This window comes from Periplaneta americana, chromosome 2, assembly GCF_040183065.1.
Source record: "Periplaneta americana isolate PAMFEO1 chromosome 2, P.americana_PAMFEO1_priV1, whole genome shotgun sequence".
Taxonomy (NCBI): domain Eukaryota; kingdom Metazoa; phylum Arthropoda; class Insecta; order Blattodea; family Blattidae; genus Periplaneta; species Periplaneta americana.
In genome coordinates, this window is record NC_091118.1 from 125,623,299 (window position 1) to 125,639,635 (window position 16,337).

At 35.1% G+C, this 16,337-nt stretch overlaps 1 protein-coding gene across 1 annotated transcript in view; it reads right to left on the bottom strand.

Moving 5' to 3' along the window:
* Positions 1–16,032, bottom strand: part of LOC138694561 (uncharacterized) — a 613,293-nt gene extending 597,261 nt beyond the window's left edge. Inside the window, exon 1 of the mRNA XM_069818420.1 lies at positions 15,127–16,032. Within this exon, the coding sequence (XP_069674521.1) occupies positions 15,127–15,187 (61 nt within the window). The 5' untranslated portion in view covers positions 15,188–16,032. The remainder of the gene's footprint in view (positions 1–15,126) is intronic.
* Positions 16,033–16,337: the final 305 nt, after the last annotated feature.

Here is a 16,337-nt window from a genome sequence, read left to right on the forward strand (position 1 = left end):
CTTTCCGCGCAGGCCTCATCGCGGTCCCGAAAGTTATCATGAGTCCACGGTGCATAGTGCTACCTTACTTACTTACTTACTTACAAATGGCTTTTAAGGAACCCGAAGGTTCACATAAGCCCGCCAGCATAGTGCTACCACCAACAACAAATGACCATATATCCACGTGGTCCAAGTTTGGCGGCGGCCACTAGGCGACTCTATATCGGAGCGAGCCCGTAACCTTGGGAAGAAACGGAGATGGTAATGAAAGAGAGAAAGTGTAATTATGATGGCGAAATGAATCCGAGGTCCAACGCCGAAACTTACCCAGCAGTTACTCTGCAATTGGTTGAGGGAAAACCTCGGAAACCGACCTCAACCAGGTAACTTGCTCCAACTAGAATATCAATCCTGGCCCGCTCGTTTCACGTTCAGACGTGCTAACCGTTACTCCGCAGTAGTGGTTCTCGTATACCATAGTTCAGCAATGGAATAAAATGTTTCATGTTAATAATGTATTAACCATTTAAATTTATTTTTGTTCTTTCTTAAGAATTACATGAAAATACCAGTACCGCGAAAATAATATATGTACTCTCTCTGACACGGAAATTGGTCGCTGTTCAGAGACTAAGTCCCACCTCGGAATAGTTCGTTGTGTTTACACGCGTTCGAAGCCCTGTCTTTGTAATGAGAAGCAAGAGCTATATCCCTAAGCCATAAGGGCTTCGTAGGGAATATGTCATGTTAAGACATATACTGTAGATATGTCGCAGCTACGACTTGACTTCATCCTGGGGCCTCGATACTTAATGTATGTATGCGTGAATCTCGCGTCAACCCGAACGACATTTTCGTTAGGCAAACTCACGCTACAGGACAATTTTCCATGTCAAAAGGTGTACGGCATTTTATTTACAAGTTGTATGTGTTGCAAATCAATAATCCAGACCTTAAAGGTGCTTTTATTGGTATCACTGTTTATAGATTCTAACGAATTATAATTTAAAAGATAATATGAAATAATTTACCACTCACCCAAGTCACACTTTCGATTACTCAATTACAAAATTCAGGCTTTATGGTTCTAAAAGTAAGTTGCTTAATTAATAAATTGAATGTTTAAACTTTCTTCTCCAATGACGAGTACTTGGTCTTGTGTCATTTGTTCAAGCTTTTAAATCTAGGAGTTATGCGCCGAAGCTGAAACTTTTGCCGCTCCTTTAGCGTTGTCCTAGATTCACCATAGGAGGGGAACCAAATAGGCCTACCATAGCAAGAATATGAAGATGGTTGAGAAATAATGGAATAAAGGTAGGGAAAACTGAATTACCATCAGAAAACCTACCATAAAATCCACATAAACCCAACAACACTCGAGCCCCGATGCTCTCTAGCATTTCGATTATTATCGGTGTCAATTGCTTCACTCATAATGAAACTGTCGTGTTAAGCCAGTTGACTATAAGCCTACGCCTATCCGAATAAAATTGAGGACATAATGCGCTAAGTGCCAAAAACAACTTTCTGAGATACTTATGAAAACATATCCAGTATAGGGCAGCTAAATTTGAAAGGTAAAAGAGAAGATGGAAACGATACGATAAAAGAACTTAAATGGGAAACTTTGGAAAACAGACGTAGGACAACTAGAATAACATCATTGTATAGAGCACATCCAGGTCAGAAAGTATGGGTAGACATAACGGCTCGGTTAGAAAAGCCAACGTACTATGGTAGGAACAATCATGATTTTAAAATCAAATGTAGGAAACAGAAAACGGATGTAGGTAAATTCTCATTTTTAAATAGAACTATAAATGATTGGAATGACCTACCTGCAGCGGTCCTTGAGGGCTGTCCTTCCTTAAGGAGATTCAAGAATAACTTAAAAAGTTGTGTATAAAGTGCAAATTAAAATTGAGGTGACATTCAACATTTAATTTTTTAAGGTGACATGTATTTATCTAGCCTGACGAGTTACTTCCTTGGTTTGAATTGTAAATTATTTAAAAATAGCGTGTAAGAGGGCCTTAGACTAGAAACGTTTAGTTTAAATGTAGTTCTGTTTATAAGTATGCATAAGGATGTAATTATTTGACTTATTTGAACTGTTGTATCAGTGAAGTTATGGTTTTACAGTGCAGTGAACAGTTCCGATCAGTGATAATTTATAGCGTCAATGAAATGTGTTCTATAGTGTCAGCGAAATGTGTTACAGAGCGTCAGTGAATTGTGTGCTAAAGTGTCAGTGAAATGCGTCATAATGCCACTACAGCGAATGAGATGAGAGTAAAGTGAAAGACTATTGAAACTTATGTAGGGCCTATACATAATTATGTAGGTTGTATTGTAAAATTAGGTATTTTATATAAGTTTATTATTATTGTGTTAAATTGTATTGTGTATTCTTATTGTATTGTGTATAAAATTGTATGTGTATTGTAAAATTGTATTGTATATTGTAAATTTGATTGTGTATTGTTTATATTGTATATACCACTGCCACCGGGTGCTTGCCCACTTGCAGTGTAAATAAATACATACATATTTCCCTAGTATTTATTTTATTACTTTCCTTCTATTTTTTATTTGTTTTTATCAATATTTCAAACTGCAAATTCTTTACGGTACTAAAAACATGCTTTGCGATCGTCATATGTTTCCCGCATAGATATACGACTGAAAATAGCGGATCCGTTCAAATATTTTGATGACGCTAACATTAGTGAAATATAATTTCAGTAAGTCAATTAATATTTTGTTGTTTTAGAGTACTTTATTCCTAATAATCTTTATATACTTAATTCTAATCGTGTAATAGTCAATTAAATTCCACTCGAGTTTCAATTTTCTCTAGATAAATCAAAACCTCTAGTGAGATTACTGTTATTACAAAGTTCCAACTTCTGTAATATATTGAATTTCTTATACAATAATAATTACCGTTATTGTTAATTACATCATTTATGAAAAAGAATAGTAGGCTATCATGTACTGTATATCCATAAATAAGCAAAACACATCACTATTAACATAAATGGTAGCACGATTGATATGAATGAGGAGAGGGAAGCGTGTGGAATAAACACAGCGCTATAGTCCAGTGACGTTGCCGAATTTCCCACGTTTGGTGTAAACTTTGACGCTGGACGCAATAATTAAAAATCAATAACAAAAATGAATAACAACTCTCCTTAAATTTTAACAGAAAATAAACCTGAATTAAGAGGACAGGGTAAACAAAGTAACTCTTTTTTTGCTAAAGATTATTATTTTATTGGTCCTACAGAATATATCTGTTATGGTAACAATTAATATTGGAGGAGAAAAATTCGCTCCGGCGCCGGGGATCAAACCCGAGTCCCTGATTCTACGTACCAAGCGCTCTCACTATTGAGCTACGCCGAAGTCCAATCCACAGCACCGGATCAAACTCCCTTCCTCCAGTGTTTTTCCCTTTGTGGCCTGACTCCAAGTTGGGCACGTATGTTGACATTTTATTAAATCAATTGCCATTACACAAGAAGCGCTCTCAGTTGAGTGACTTGATGGCCGGGATTCCACAGTAATATGCACAGTAATCTGTAAAAAAATATATACTGTTACCAGGAGAATTTTCTAAAGATTATTTTATTGGTCCTACAGAATATATATATATATATATATATATATATATATATATATATATATATATGTTATGGTAGCAACAGTGCATACTACTGTACAGATTACTGTGCATATGACTGTGGAATTCCGGCCATCAAGTCATTCAACTGAGTGCGCCCCTTGTATAATGGCAGTTGACTTAATAAAATGTCAACATACGTGCCCAACTTGTAGTTAGGCCACAAAAGGAAAATCATTGGAGGAGGGGAGTTCGATCCGGTGCTGTGGAGTGGATTTCGGCGTAGCTTAATGGTGAGAGCACTTGGTAAGCAGAACCAAGGACCCGGGTTCGATCCCCGGCGCCGGAGCGAATTTTTCTCCTCCAATATTAAAAGCAGCTCTTTGTTGATGCAATTCAAGAGGACGTACAGGTAATGAAATAAGAGTGACTGATTCTTTAAGTCTTCAGGAGTCAAAGGGCACTAACCTTCCATCGTATAGTCTTTCTTGCAATCCAATGAAATCTGTTGCAGGAACAGCCTACGAAGAGCCAAGGCAGGCCAGTCGACTGCTGGGCTCACGTCTACATGCCTCAGAAGAGGTTAACGATCATCCAACGAGGACGGGGTATCTGGTAGTCAGCATGATGATCCTCCCCTAGGCCGTTATAGCTGGTTTCAGAAACAGGATTTTGCTACAAACCGTAGATCCCTAAATTTATCACGATGTTGGGAGGGTAGAGGTCCCATCAACTGGCCAAAATTTCACCAGAATTTTTTTCTCCATGAGGATTCGAACTAGCATCCATTCCTACACATGACATCTTAGATCACGACGCTATGGCTCGGGACGTCTTATCTTGCAGGTTTTTATAAATGTTACATTCGTTTGAAATACATGCTAACATTAATAGGACTATATTGCAAAATACTGGGTAAAAAATTACAGAATGGAAAAAGTTCGCGAGAAATTTTCAAAATAATTTCGAATTAAGAACACACTAGCAAGTAGTGGGACAAACTGGTCACGTAATCTGCGTAACGTAAGGTCGGTATTGATGACAAACTTGTGGCAAAAATCATTTATTTCCAAGAGATAAGAAATTTTTACTTTCCTATAGGAAATGGAGTCAGAGTTTTCTTCATGTAGAAGTACAGAAGTCTTTGCAATAGCCACAGCGGTGGACTGTGGTTGAAATATGCTGAAGCATTCACCCACAGCTCGCAAGGAGTCAAAGACAATACAATCCAACATTAAAGCGTTTAAGTGGGCGATAATTTTTTTAGTGGTTTGTTGGAGTTTCCGAGCAAGAAAAAGGGGCGGGACCAGCACGAAGGATTGACTTCGAGCTAGTGCCGTTCAGTTCACGAAACACAATCAGAACGTTTGATTATATAAGAAGTACACGTTCGAAGAATTTTGCATGACAGTGAAACCAGCGATGGAAACATATCAGAAATCAAGTTTGGTTTTACGACAAACTTTAGTTAGATTGCCAAAATAACAATTAATTAATGGAAATAAATTTACTGTCTCACTTAAAAATATTATGTACGTACATACTGTGAGTCCTTATATTTTCACATTATGTGGATTATGTTAATGGAGTATAAAATGAAACTAGTTATGTTATAGTGAATTCATATTTTACGCATCATCAACAAATGAGTGCGATCGTAAAAACCAGAACACAAACATTTAAGGAGTAAATCACCTAAACATCATAAAAAATATATTTTTTTTCCATATTGAAAAGAGTATATTCCTACAGATCGCTTTCCTTTACACTTTTGTAATGAGATTCATAAGCATACATTTATTATTTCCAATGTTTTTAAGTGTGTTATTTTACGAAGCTGTCTCATATCAGGTTACAGTAGAGCACTGATGTCAAAGCAAGTGCATTTTTCTGACCTTGACGTCGTGCGCGGGCATCAAGCGCTTAGTATGGAAAGAGATAGGGTTGTGTATATGAATAAGCAGTCTGTTAGATTAAGAAAACAGCGGTGCACAAACTTCAGACGGAACGTGAAATTTTATGTCGTTATTTTTATATGGCTTATTTGTGTTTGGTATTATCTATATTTCCTGTAAAACAAAAGTACTAATACCAATTTCTTAATATTGCAGTTGTGCTTTAAATATTAATAACATAATAAAGAGTTAAGAAGGAATATTCACATAAATTCCATAGTAGTACAACTATACTGTACTAAATGGATGAAACACATCATTCATAAAGAAAGTGATATCCCAAAAAAAGAGATTGAGTGTGACATGTTAAGTTGGAGTTGATATTGATGGTAACTTCAGCCTTACAAGAGTAATCAATAAAACAATATTACAGTACAAAACAAAGTTACGTAGGTGCTGTATATGTTTTAAGTGTAACTGATATTCCATAACAAAACTCTTATCGCATTATGCTTTTAAGGTGATATTGGTGAGCAACTTCATAACATCAGAACATTAAATTATTTTCTCGAAATATGCTAAAGCTATAGAGCTGACATTTTTACAACACATGGACACGTATCTTTTGCTTATGATGTAACAGCAGTTGCTTTGTTAATTCATTTCTTTACAAACACTTTCCATGCGAATATTTTCAAATTTTTCAATACACTATCTTCAGTAATACTATTTACGGTGTATTAGATTTACGAAAACATTGTGTAAGGTTACTAAATAAATAGGCCTATATCTGAAAATTTCACTTTTCTATTAAAAAATGAGAAAATATTTCTTTTGAATAAAAAAATCAAACTTGTGAAAAATTAGCATTAAAATTAAAACTTACATTCTTACAATGCACTTATAGGCTACTTCTCAGACAAATCTAAAAATTAACATGGATAAAGTTTTAATAAATTCTCTTCCCTTTATCCATTTAATCAGTGCTGGCCATCCCTGAATATAGCTCGACCAAGCGGCATATAGGCTACTATCTCTTTCGTCTGTCTCTTTCCTTTCCGCTGTAAAGCGCTCAGGCTCTCCTGAGCTATAAAGCGCGCTCTTGCTCCTATGGGCATCAATTGACATGACTGCAGTAGAGCGTCTCGTTTAGGCACAGTGAAAACGTAAACAAAGTGCAGGTAACGTGTGGGGGGAGGACGAACAGTACGATAAACACGAGGGATGCACAAGGTTTTAGTTACAACATTTATGGCGGAGCATTAATTGAAATTATATTTTCCAAAATCACACAAAATAAAAGAACAGAAATTGCATAACGTTAACATATACACATTTTAACAGACAAGCAATTGTAATGTTGAAATAATTGAATAGAACAAATCAAATTTTGCTACTTAGCCTATATGATGCTGCTTTCAAGTAGCATTTTTTACGGTCATGAATTTCATTCTCTGTATGACTAACATACCACCGTCTTCTGTGGCCTAATTAACAAAACTACAGTATATTGGTCTACCTGAAAAAAACTAGACTTTGAGAAGAGAAAATTGTGATTAGGAAATAGTGTTAACACTTCAGACCAATATACTAGTTTTGTTAATTCGGCCACAGAAGACGATATTATGTTAGTCATACAAAGAATGAAATTCGTGGCCGTAAAAATGCTACTCGAAAACAACATCATATAAGTAGCAAAATTTGATTTGTTATATTGAATTATTTCAACATTACAATTGCTTGTTTGTTAAACTGTGTATATGATAACGTTATACAATTTCTGTTCTTTTATTTTGTGTGATTTTGGAAAATATAATTTCAATTACTGCTCCGCCTTAAATGTTGTAACTAAAACCTTGTTTATCGTACTGCTCGTACTCGTCCCACATGTTACCTGCACTTTGTTTACGTTTTCACTGTGCCTAAACGAGACGCTCTACTGTATTTAGCGTCCGAATGGAATGAAGGTGACAATGCCGGTGAAATGAGTTCGGAGTCCAGCACCGATAGTTACCCAGCATTTGCTCTTATTGGGTTGAGGGAAAACCTCTGAAAAATCCTCAACGAGGTAACTTGACCCCAACCAGGATTCGAACACGGGCCACCTGTTTTCATATCAGACGCGTTAACCGTTACTCCATAGGTCTGGACTTTCCAACTTTTTGAATAACTACATATACATATAAGAAGTTATTACGCAGCTTTTTTATACGCAGAGACTTGTGCCGATATATATGGTGATGCACGAGGATTTACTGCCACTTATGGAACTTATTTCAGAAGACATTCTGAGCAAAAAGTATCATGTAAACATGGGTACTACTCTCAATATTTTCAGAGTTACACTAATTTGAAGTTGACTGTAAAATACCAATATTATTTAGTTTTAAGGAAAAAAGATATTACAGATAGAGAATGAACTATTCCGAAGTATTTCTTTAATTGGCTAGTATTCTGAAGCTAAAAATGTGTTTCTAATTCCATTGTTGCTTCGTACAGATTTTTTTTTCCTTCCGATTTTTAACTACAAAATTAATTTTTCTTATGCATTTGTCACAACAATTGTTACAAATCACGCCATTCTTGTAAATTCTTTAAGAGTATACATTAGGATATAGAATTAAATTTACTGTAAAGCATCAAGTTCATAAAGTCATTTTGTAACAATTGTTGTGATAATTGCGTGAGAATGATGTTTTTAATTAAAAACTGAAAAAAAAACAATATCTGTACAAAGTAAATTAGCAACACATTTTTAGCTTCAGAATACTAGCCAATTCTACTTCCGAATGGTTCATTCTCTATTTGTAATATTCTTTTACCCTTAATACTAAATAAAAAATGTAAAAAAATTGTACAAAATTGTAAAAATTGTAGAAAATTACTAAATTGTAAAACTATAAAAATTTGTAAAAATTGTAATTGTAATATTGTAAAATGTTGACATGTTCCACATCTTAAAACTTCATTGCTCATGTAAGATCTATGGAATAAAATAAATGAATGAAATGAATGAATGAATGAATGAATTTTACTAACAACTTGAAATTAGTGTAACTCTGAAAATATTGAGACTAGGACACATGATTTATGACTTTTTTGCTCAGAATGTTTTTGGAAACAAGTTCCGTAAGTGGCGGTAAATCCTCTTAAATCATTCTGTATATAAAGCCTACATATAAAGCCTCTGCACCAAAGTGAAACTGGCAATAAATCATGAGGAGAGATTTGAAAAATCTAAATAAGATTTTTCTTTAACTTTTACCGTTTTAGAGGAAATCTTTACGTTTCTATGAAGGTTTGGCAAGATCACTGCTACTGCAATAATTCTAGCTAGCGCGGCCTGCACTCATTACCCTCCCCTCCCCCTCTGCTGTATTCGGTCGGAGACCCGCGACAGTGCGCTGCATTGCAAGATTTATTGTAACCATTTTTGCAACTATTCAATTTAAATTCACGGCTAAACGGTTGAGTTTGCAAAAAAAGATTCAAGACATTAGCTGTAAAAATTATTTTCACCTATCTGCTTGTATACGAATGAGCCATTTCTCTCGGACCATTACCGCAATAGAATGCTGCAAACATTTAGCAAAGACGGTTTTTTTTTTTCCTGTTTAACGGTGTTTCATCGAAGGAAAAGTGTAATAAAATTATAGAATCACGTTTAAATTTTGGTGTATCGGTTCCCTTCCACCCTGTATATGCATACAAATATATATTTTTTGACCACCCAAAATAACTTTGTACGCAAGCACCAAATGAAAAATTATTTCATACAAAAGGTTTACAACTGAAAGGGGGAAATAATACTGATGTGGAGACAACATTATAGCGTTTTTTATTAACGAGATACGAATACCAACCTTGTTCTTTATTAAATGACACTATGTATTTATCATTCAGTATTTCAATTAAGCTCGTCAAGACCTGTCCAAAAATGTATCACAATAAGCCATTCTAATAAACAGAACTTTAATAAACGGAACTGTATTTGATGCCTTGACGGCATGGTTCCTGTGCATAGTACATACAAAGGAAGTGATTTGACTAAGTTGGTGTAAACAATACGTAGTATGTCTACATTCAGATATCCAGGGTCGCGGAAGACACTCCATGTAGCTTTGGTTTACAGTAAACTCATGAAACCAAATGTAGCACAGACCACTCACTCAGTCAACAGTATTCAACGGAATAAAACCAAAGCAACGTGTAAAGGGATACGCGATGCATTTTTTTTTGTCGCCAACTTCTGTTTTCCTCTTTTCTTATTATTTTCTGTGTGCTTCAACAAATTATATTTGGTACTTGTTCCCACATTTCTTTTTTATTTTTTTACTTTTGCTTCTTCTCTCGTGGCATTAGTTCTTTGCTTTCTCATGTTCAATTTTCGTTTTCCAGAAGAACCTTTCCTAAGCTACAATCGCAGAACCATATTGCAATGGTTTTTAGTAGGTTAAGTTCTTTACGACGCTTTATCAACATCTCAGGTTATTTAGCGTCTTAATGAGATGAAGGTGATAATGTCGGTGAAATGAGTCCAGGGTCCAGCACCGAAAGTTACTCAGCATTTGCTCATATTGGGTTGAGGGAAAACCCAGGGAAAAACCTCAACCATGTAATTTGCCCCGACCGGGAATCGAACCTGAGCCACCTAGCTTCGGGGCCAGACGCGCTAACCGTTACTCCACAGGTGTGGACCATTGTTATTGTGATAGAATTGAAATATGTTTAGCAAACTTAACGAAGTGCCATGATCATACAGTAAGTGTACCATGGTAAACATTTTCAAATTTATTGGAATAGTAAAATAGTCGTGAATTGAAGAAATTGCGAGACACTGAAATTCTACACTTATCGAAAGAACAACAACAATAATAATAATAATAATAATAATAATAATAATAATAATAATAATAATAATAATAATAATAAAAATAATAATAATAAAAATAATAATAACAACAACAACAAGAAGAAGAAAAAGATTAAGAATGTACCCGAGAGACGTGGTTAGTGGCTACTTTGATTTCGAAAAACACTTCTGGAAGCATGAATGATTAACATTAATTATTCATTTATTTGCATTATTATTTAATACTTTATAACAATTTGAGTAGCATAAGAACCCATTAGGTTGTGCGATCCCAAGTTCACGGGTTCTGTATGGATGAATGCCCCTTGTTAATTCTCTGTCCTGTGTATGTCTCAGTGCAGGCTACTGCTCTCTGCTGTCCATAGACTAGATAAAGTCCACATATATGTCTACGTCCAGTATTTCTGTCGTTAGAACTGTCTCATTCCGTACAGGCACAAAGGGACCGAGGATTTTCATCAGAGCTATCCAAAATAATAACTCCATATTTTTTAAGTTGGAACAAGCCTCAAAACCTAACAAATCACGTCGATTGTAATGGTGGTGATTGTAATTATTATTATTATTGTTTTGATGAAACTTCGGTATTTCCTCACGTTACTAACGGGAGAAAAAACGTACTTGTCATATTACATGATATTCTTTAAACATTTATAACGCTATATAGTCGACTGGTGTGTAATACTGTATGTATTATTAATAATAATAATAATAATAATAATAGTATTATTATTATTATTATTATTATTATTATTATTACTATTATTATTTACTGAAGTGTCCGAAGACACGTTTGAACCTCACAAGTGATACAAAGAAGGCACCACTTATGAAGCAACTAGGCCAGCAGTTAATGGGGTTAGAGTGGCCAGTTCCTTTCCCCCTCTATTGCACACATCACCGACTACATATTACACTAGTCAGGTTTCAGATGCATACAAACAATTATTCTTCTTCCGACACATATAGTCAAGTGAGATGTACTTCCTGATAATAGATGTACATATCAGCCAGAACCTCAATTAGAGGATGATATTATTATTATTATTATTATTATTATTATTATTATTATTATTATTATTATTATTTATTTATTTACTTGTTTCATGCAATTTATGTATGCTTCAACCTTAATGTGTTAAGTAATGTGTCAATTTTTTTCACAGATGAAGATTGTGAATTCAAAATACATGATACGTATATTGGACAAGAACATTTTGACACACTTAGGCTTACATTTGACTACATCAGATTCGTAAATAACTCTTGTATACATGTGACTCATCTAAATCAAATTGTTGACTTCTTTGTAAGTTCATGCATATGTATATATACTTTTTGCTGGTTGAGTGGAAGAGAAGGCTTTACGGCCCTAACTCTGCCAGCAAAAATAAATCATTATTATTGTAACATCAGATTTTGAAGTCTTTTTTGCTCGAGTCGATGAAGAAGATTAGGGAACAATAATGGTTAAACATAATTATTACTTAATTATTACACAGACACAGACACACACATATAAACTACGTTCTTTTAAGTGAATTGTGCATTGAATTGATATAGAAACGAAGTAATTAATAATTAGTTAATAACAGTTCATTAGTATGTGAAATACTTTAGCCTATAAGAAGCATTACACATTGAATCACTGAAGAGAGTAATATGCATTATATTAATTTTCAAAGATATGTTAATTGTTTTATATTAAAAAAATACTCTAAGGAAATATTTCATTGAATAATTTTGTGTAAATATAGGCATATAATATTTATGTTGATAATTCGACAAATAAACAGCCAATGGTAACAGCTAAATGAAGTAATCCACTGCTGCCACACACTGTCATTTGTATCAGCTATCTCTTCATCCCCACTCCTCAAACGTATATGGAAATATTGCGGGCTGCATTCAGCAGTGATTCGGCGCTGTAGTAGGAGCCAGCGATTTTGGTAGCTAGATTTTGTTAATCTGAACTCCAGAGCGAGTTACTCACCGATGCAAGTTCGGCTGATATCTCTGCAGCAAGCAAACTGAAGCTGGAATGGATAGGACATAAGGGTAAACATACAGACCCGAGATGACTTAGATGGCTAGTCACTTTCAAAACTGTACACGTATAGCTAAACTATAGAACTACAGTAATCTATAGTGTGTGCATGTAGTATATGAAAAGGTACCAGTTCCCGGCACACATTTTTCGAGATAATTCCAGTTGCCGCTGTACAGCCTTTTCCTCGTTACTATAAAGACAATCTATATAATAAAAAAATGAAAGCTAGTGCAAGACAAAACAAATATGTTAATAGGTAAAACGTAGAAATTGTATTTAAATAATAATATATCTTTGCGTAAAATTGTTGTATGTAATGTGTCTGTGATCTATTATATATAATAAACCAATATAATAAAAAAAACTATTCTATAATCAACAGACTGACTGATTCATCAACTTAAAGCTCCTTAAACCCTACAGTCTACGTAGGTTTCTGTTAATCCTTAGTCAATAGATAAGACTGAGTTTTACGAAATACGAACATTAAGAGTTGGTAAATGAGAGGCAGTAATGATCAGAATAATTATAGGTCTACCGATATATTTTTTTAACCAGCAGACGTGCAGATTTTAAATTTAAAACAAAGATTCACTCATAAAATTGGGTTAGACTATTCATCTCATCTCTCAGAATTGTTTATAAAATCTATAAGGAATGTAAAAAAAAATCTATTTCATGTACTCCCTTCAAATAACTTTTCAAGTCATTTATATGTATTTAAGGTATTCTTGGAATCGGACTGTCCCATGGTGTGTTTCATAATAATGATCATAGATAAGAGCGACTGGTATGAAAATATAAACGATTCAGAATGTTATCGCATCTCATTCATGCAGCTTACACAAACAATATTGGCTCGTCTACTGGAAATGTCATCGAAGTCACCTGCCAAAATCGTTGCCTCCGACTGTATAAGGTCTAGCAAGCACGGAATACGACGGAAGGATTGCGAATCAAACACTGCGATAAGGAAGAGCGGGCGACAGGAAAGGTCACGAGATAACTTTAATGATATTCAAGAGTACAGTCTGAAGAGAAATGACATCGATAGAATCAGTCTTGCGTTGTGATAGTTACATTACGACTTTAGTTTGTTCCACTGCATGTGAATACGTGTCTTGTATCGCACGGTATTATTATTTCATTCATTCGTAAACATACAGGGTGTATCACGAGATTTTCCCCCAGTTTATGGAGGTGATTCCTGGTGTTATTTGGAACAAAAAAAAAATGTAAATACAGTAATGGAGTGACATTCATAATTAAGGAGTTACAACAGATTTTCGAAACACGCCATGGTGTATGTAGCGCTAGACATGTTTGTGCAGGACTAATGATGTGTAGGGGGAGGATTTAACGTTTCACATTCCAAGGCATGGATAATTCTTCATGAGAACGTACTGTATCCTTTTCATGTGCCAAAAGTGCAGCATTTAGAACCACATGATCATGCCAACCGTTTGCTGCCAGATCCCCAGATTTAACACCCTAGATTACTGCATCTGGGGGTGGATGAAAGACATCGTGTAGCAGATTACACGAGAAGAATTGATTCAAGGGATTCTCGAGGGCGCAGCGACAATAAGGAACGAACATGTGAAGTTACGAAATGTTACACGCGCGGTTCACACCCGTGCGAATTTTTACCTTCAGCTGCAGAGAGGAAATTTTGAACATTTGCTTTAAATCCACTCTACATGCAAGAGACTGGTACAAAATTAAACACTTCTTTGTATTCTAACTATGATTTCCATTTTTGTCAGTGACATTCTCAAATAAAAAGTTTTTTCTGCTTTTTTCAAATTGCCGTAACTCCTTAATTATGAATGTCACCCCATTATTGTATTTACATTTTTGTTCCAAATAACACCAGGAATCATCTCAATAAACCGGGGGAAAAACCTCGTGATGCACACTGTATGTTGCGCGTTTAATTAGCTTCGAATTTTTCTCTTGCTACGTTCTTTATTTCCATAGCCATGTCCTCATTTTTTCATTTCTTGGAAGAGACAGTACCTCCATCGACTCGCACCTCTCCCCCCTCGGTGTGCCTACATACACACATCAAAACAGACAGCAACGCCATCATTGCTTTTCGGTAATCGTTTCTTGTGCGAGCTATACCTATTGCTTAGATACGTCTGATTTAACCCATCTAATGCATAACGAAAAACAAATCAGACGTCAATCCCGTATGTGACGTGGGGACATATCGAAGACTGGCGTTATTATTATTATTATTATTATTATTATTATTATTATTATTATTATTATTATTATTACTTAAAAGTGCCTACCGTGTTCGCAACGATTAATAAAGTCAACATTTGAAGGAAGAAGGAACAGTATTTATAATCTCGTTAAAAATACTGTCATCTTGTTACGTGGAGTCACATAAACAATGTAAAGATGCGCTTATAGCTATGGCACAAAGTCGCAGTTTGCCCACTACGACCTTCCACTCAGATAATATCGAATTGAAGCGATGAGGATTATGCTTTCTAGTAAAAGGCATTACGAAAATACTCAAACGTTACAACTGCAAACCTTCGAGGGCAGGACTCCTCATATTGCAAGATAATCGAGCAATTAAACCGGCTATTAAAGGAAAGATCAGAGTAGTTTCATTAGACAACAGTTTCTCTAACATGCGCCCATGATTATAATGATACCAACTACGGAAGTCAGTACTTACGTGTTAAAAGCAGGGTCAGGGCGAGGCAGATTAACTCCATAGTCCAATGCGAACGCATCATTGTTGTGTGGCCAATCTTGTGATCCAAAGATACAAAACTGTTCGAAGTTCTCTGTTTAAAGTTTCACTGTCATGGGTGTGTTTTTGTCAGCACTCACTTATTTTTTGCAAAGCGACACACACAAAACTCAAAAGTGCACTAATATTCATAAGGTAATATTTTCAACAACAGTATTAATTTGTGACTTCTCGCACACCAATTGGAATACTACAATGAGAGTGTCCTTGAATTCATTTCAGACATATGGAAAGTGTACTGTTGTGTACATATTATTTTAATAGTTTAAGGACAATTAAGTCAATTTAAAGTACCAGATATTTAGAGTTTATTTTAAGTACTTACGAACTAGATTTTGAAAACAACGAAATTAGCCTTTTTTTCTTATTACGGAAGATTTTGCTATGATAGAAGAAGACTGTTGTTTATTGCGAAACATTTCATAAAACGTTCTGATGTGTACATCATTTAGTCTTTTAAGAACACATACGTCGAAAGTTTTCGATGTAACAAAGTCTTCTTTTATGTAATTGCCAACTGGATCTAGTTCTAGCTGTCCCTTAACATAATAATATATAATCCACAAAGCTCGAATTTAGAAAGCAACATTTAACGTCTTTTTCTTTTCTTTTCAGTTTACAAGAGAAATACTGTCAGTATGGATTTTGTAAACTGGGCGAAACTGGCCTTGTGATGAATTACGAACGCTTAGAATAGGTTCTTCATTTGAATAATGCGGTTGACAACGTCTTCTATAAGAAACAACACTAGTGACATCAGTTGCCCGAACGAGTCTGTCAAACGTCGTATTCACTTGTTACCGCGACCAGGAATCAACTGAATATCAACACAGGACACGCTCCCTCGCCACAACTGGAGATGCGTCGTCCGGGCATGCGCAATTTGAGTCGTCTGTGCGCCCGCGTCCCTCACACTCCTACACAAGAACTATTCCACAAAGAATTGGGAAATGGATCACAAAACTTAACTTTTTAATTTCTCATTGCAAGAATTCTTATAGGCTGTCAAGATACCAGTCTACCTGTTAAGAAACTGTAAATAGTTCATGCATATATTTATGAAACTAATTTTACAAAAAGTTCTAGCCGCAGAATTGGTGAATTCGACTTAGTGTTCACCATACGAGTAAAAA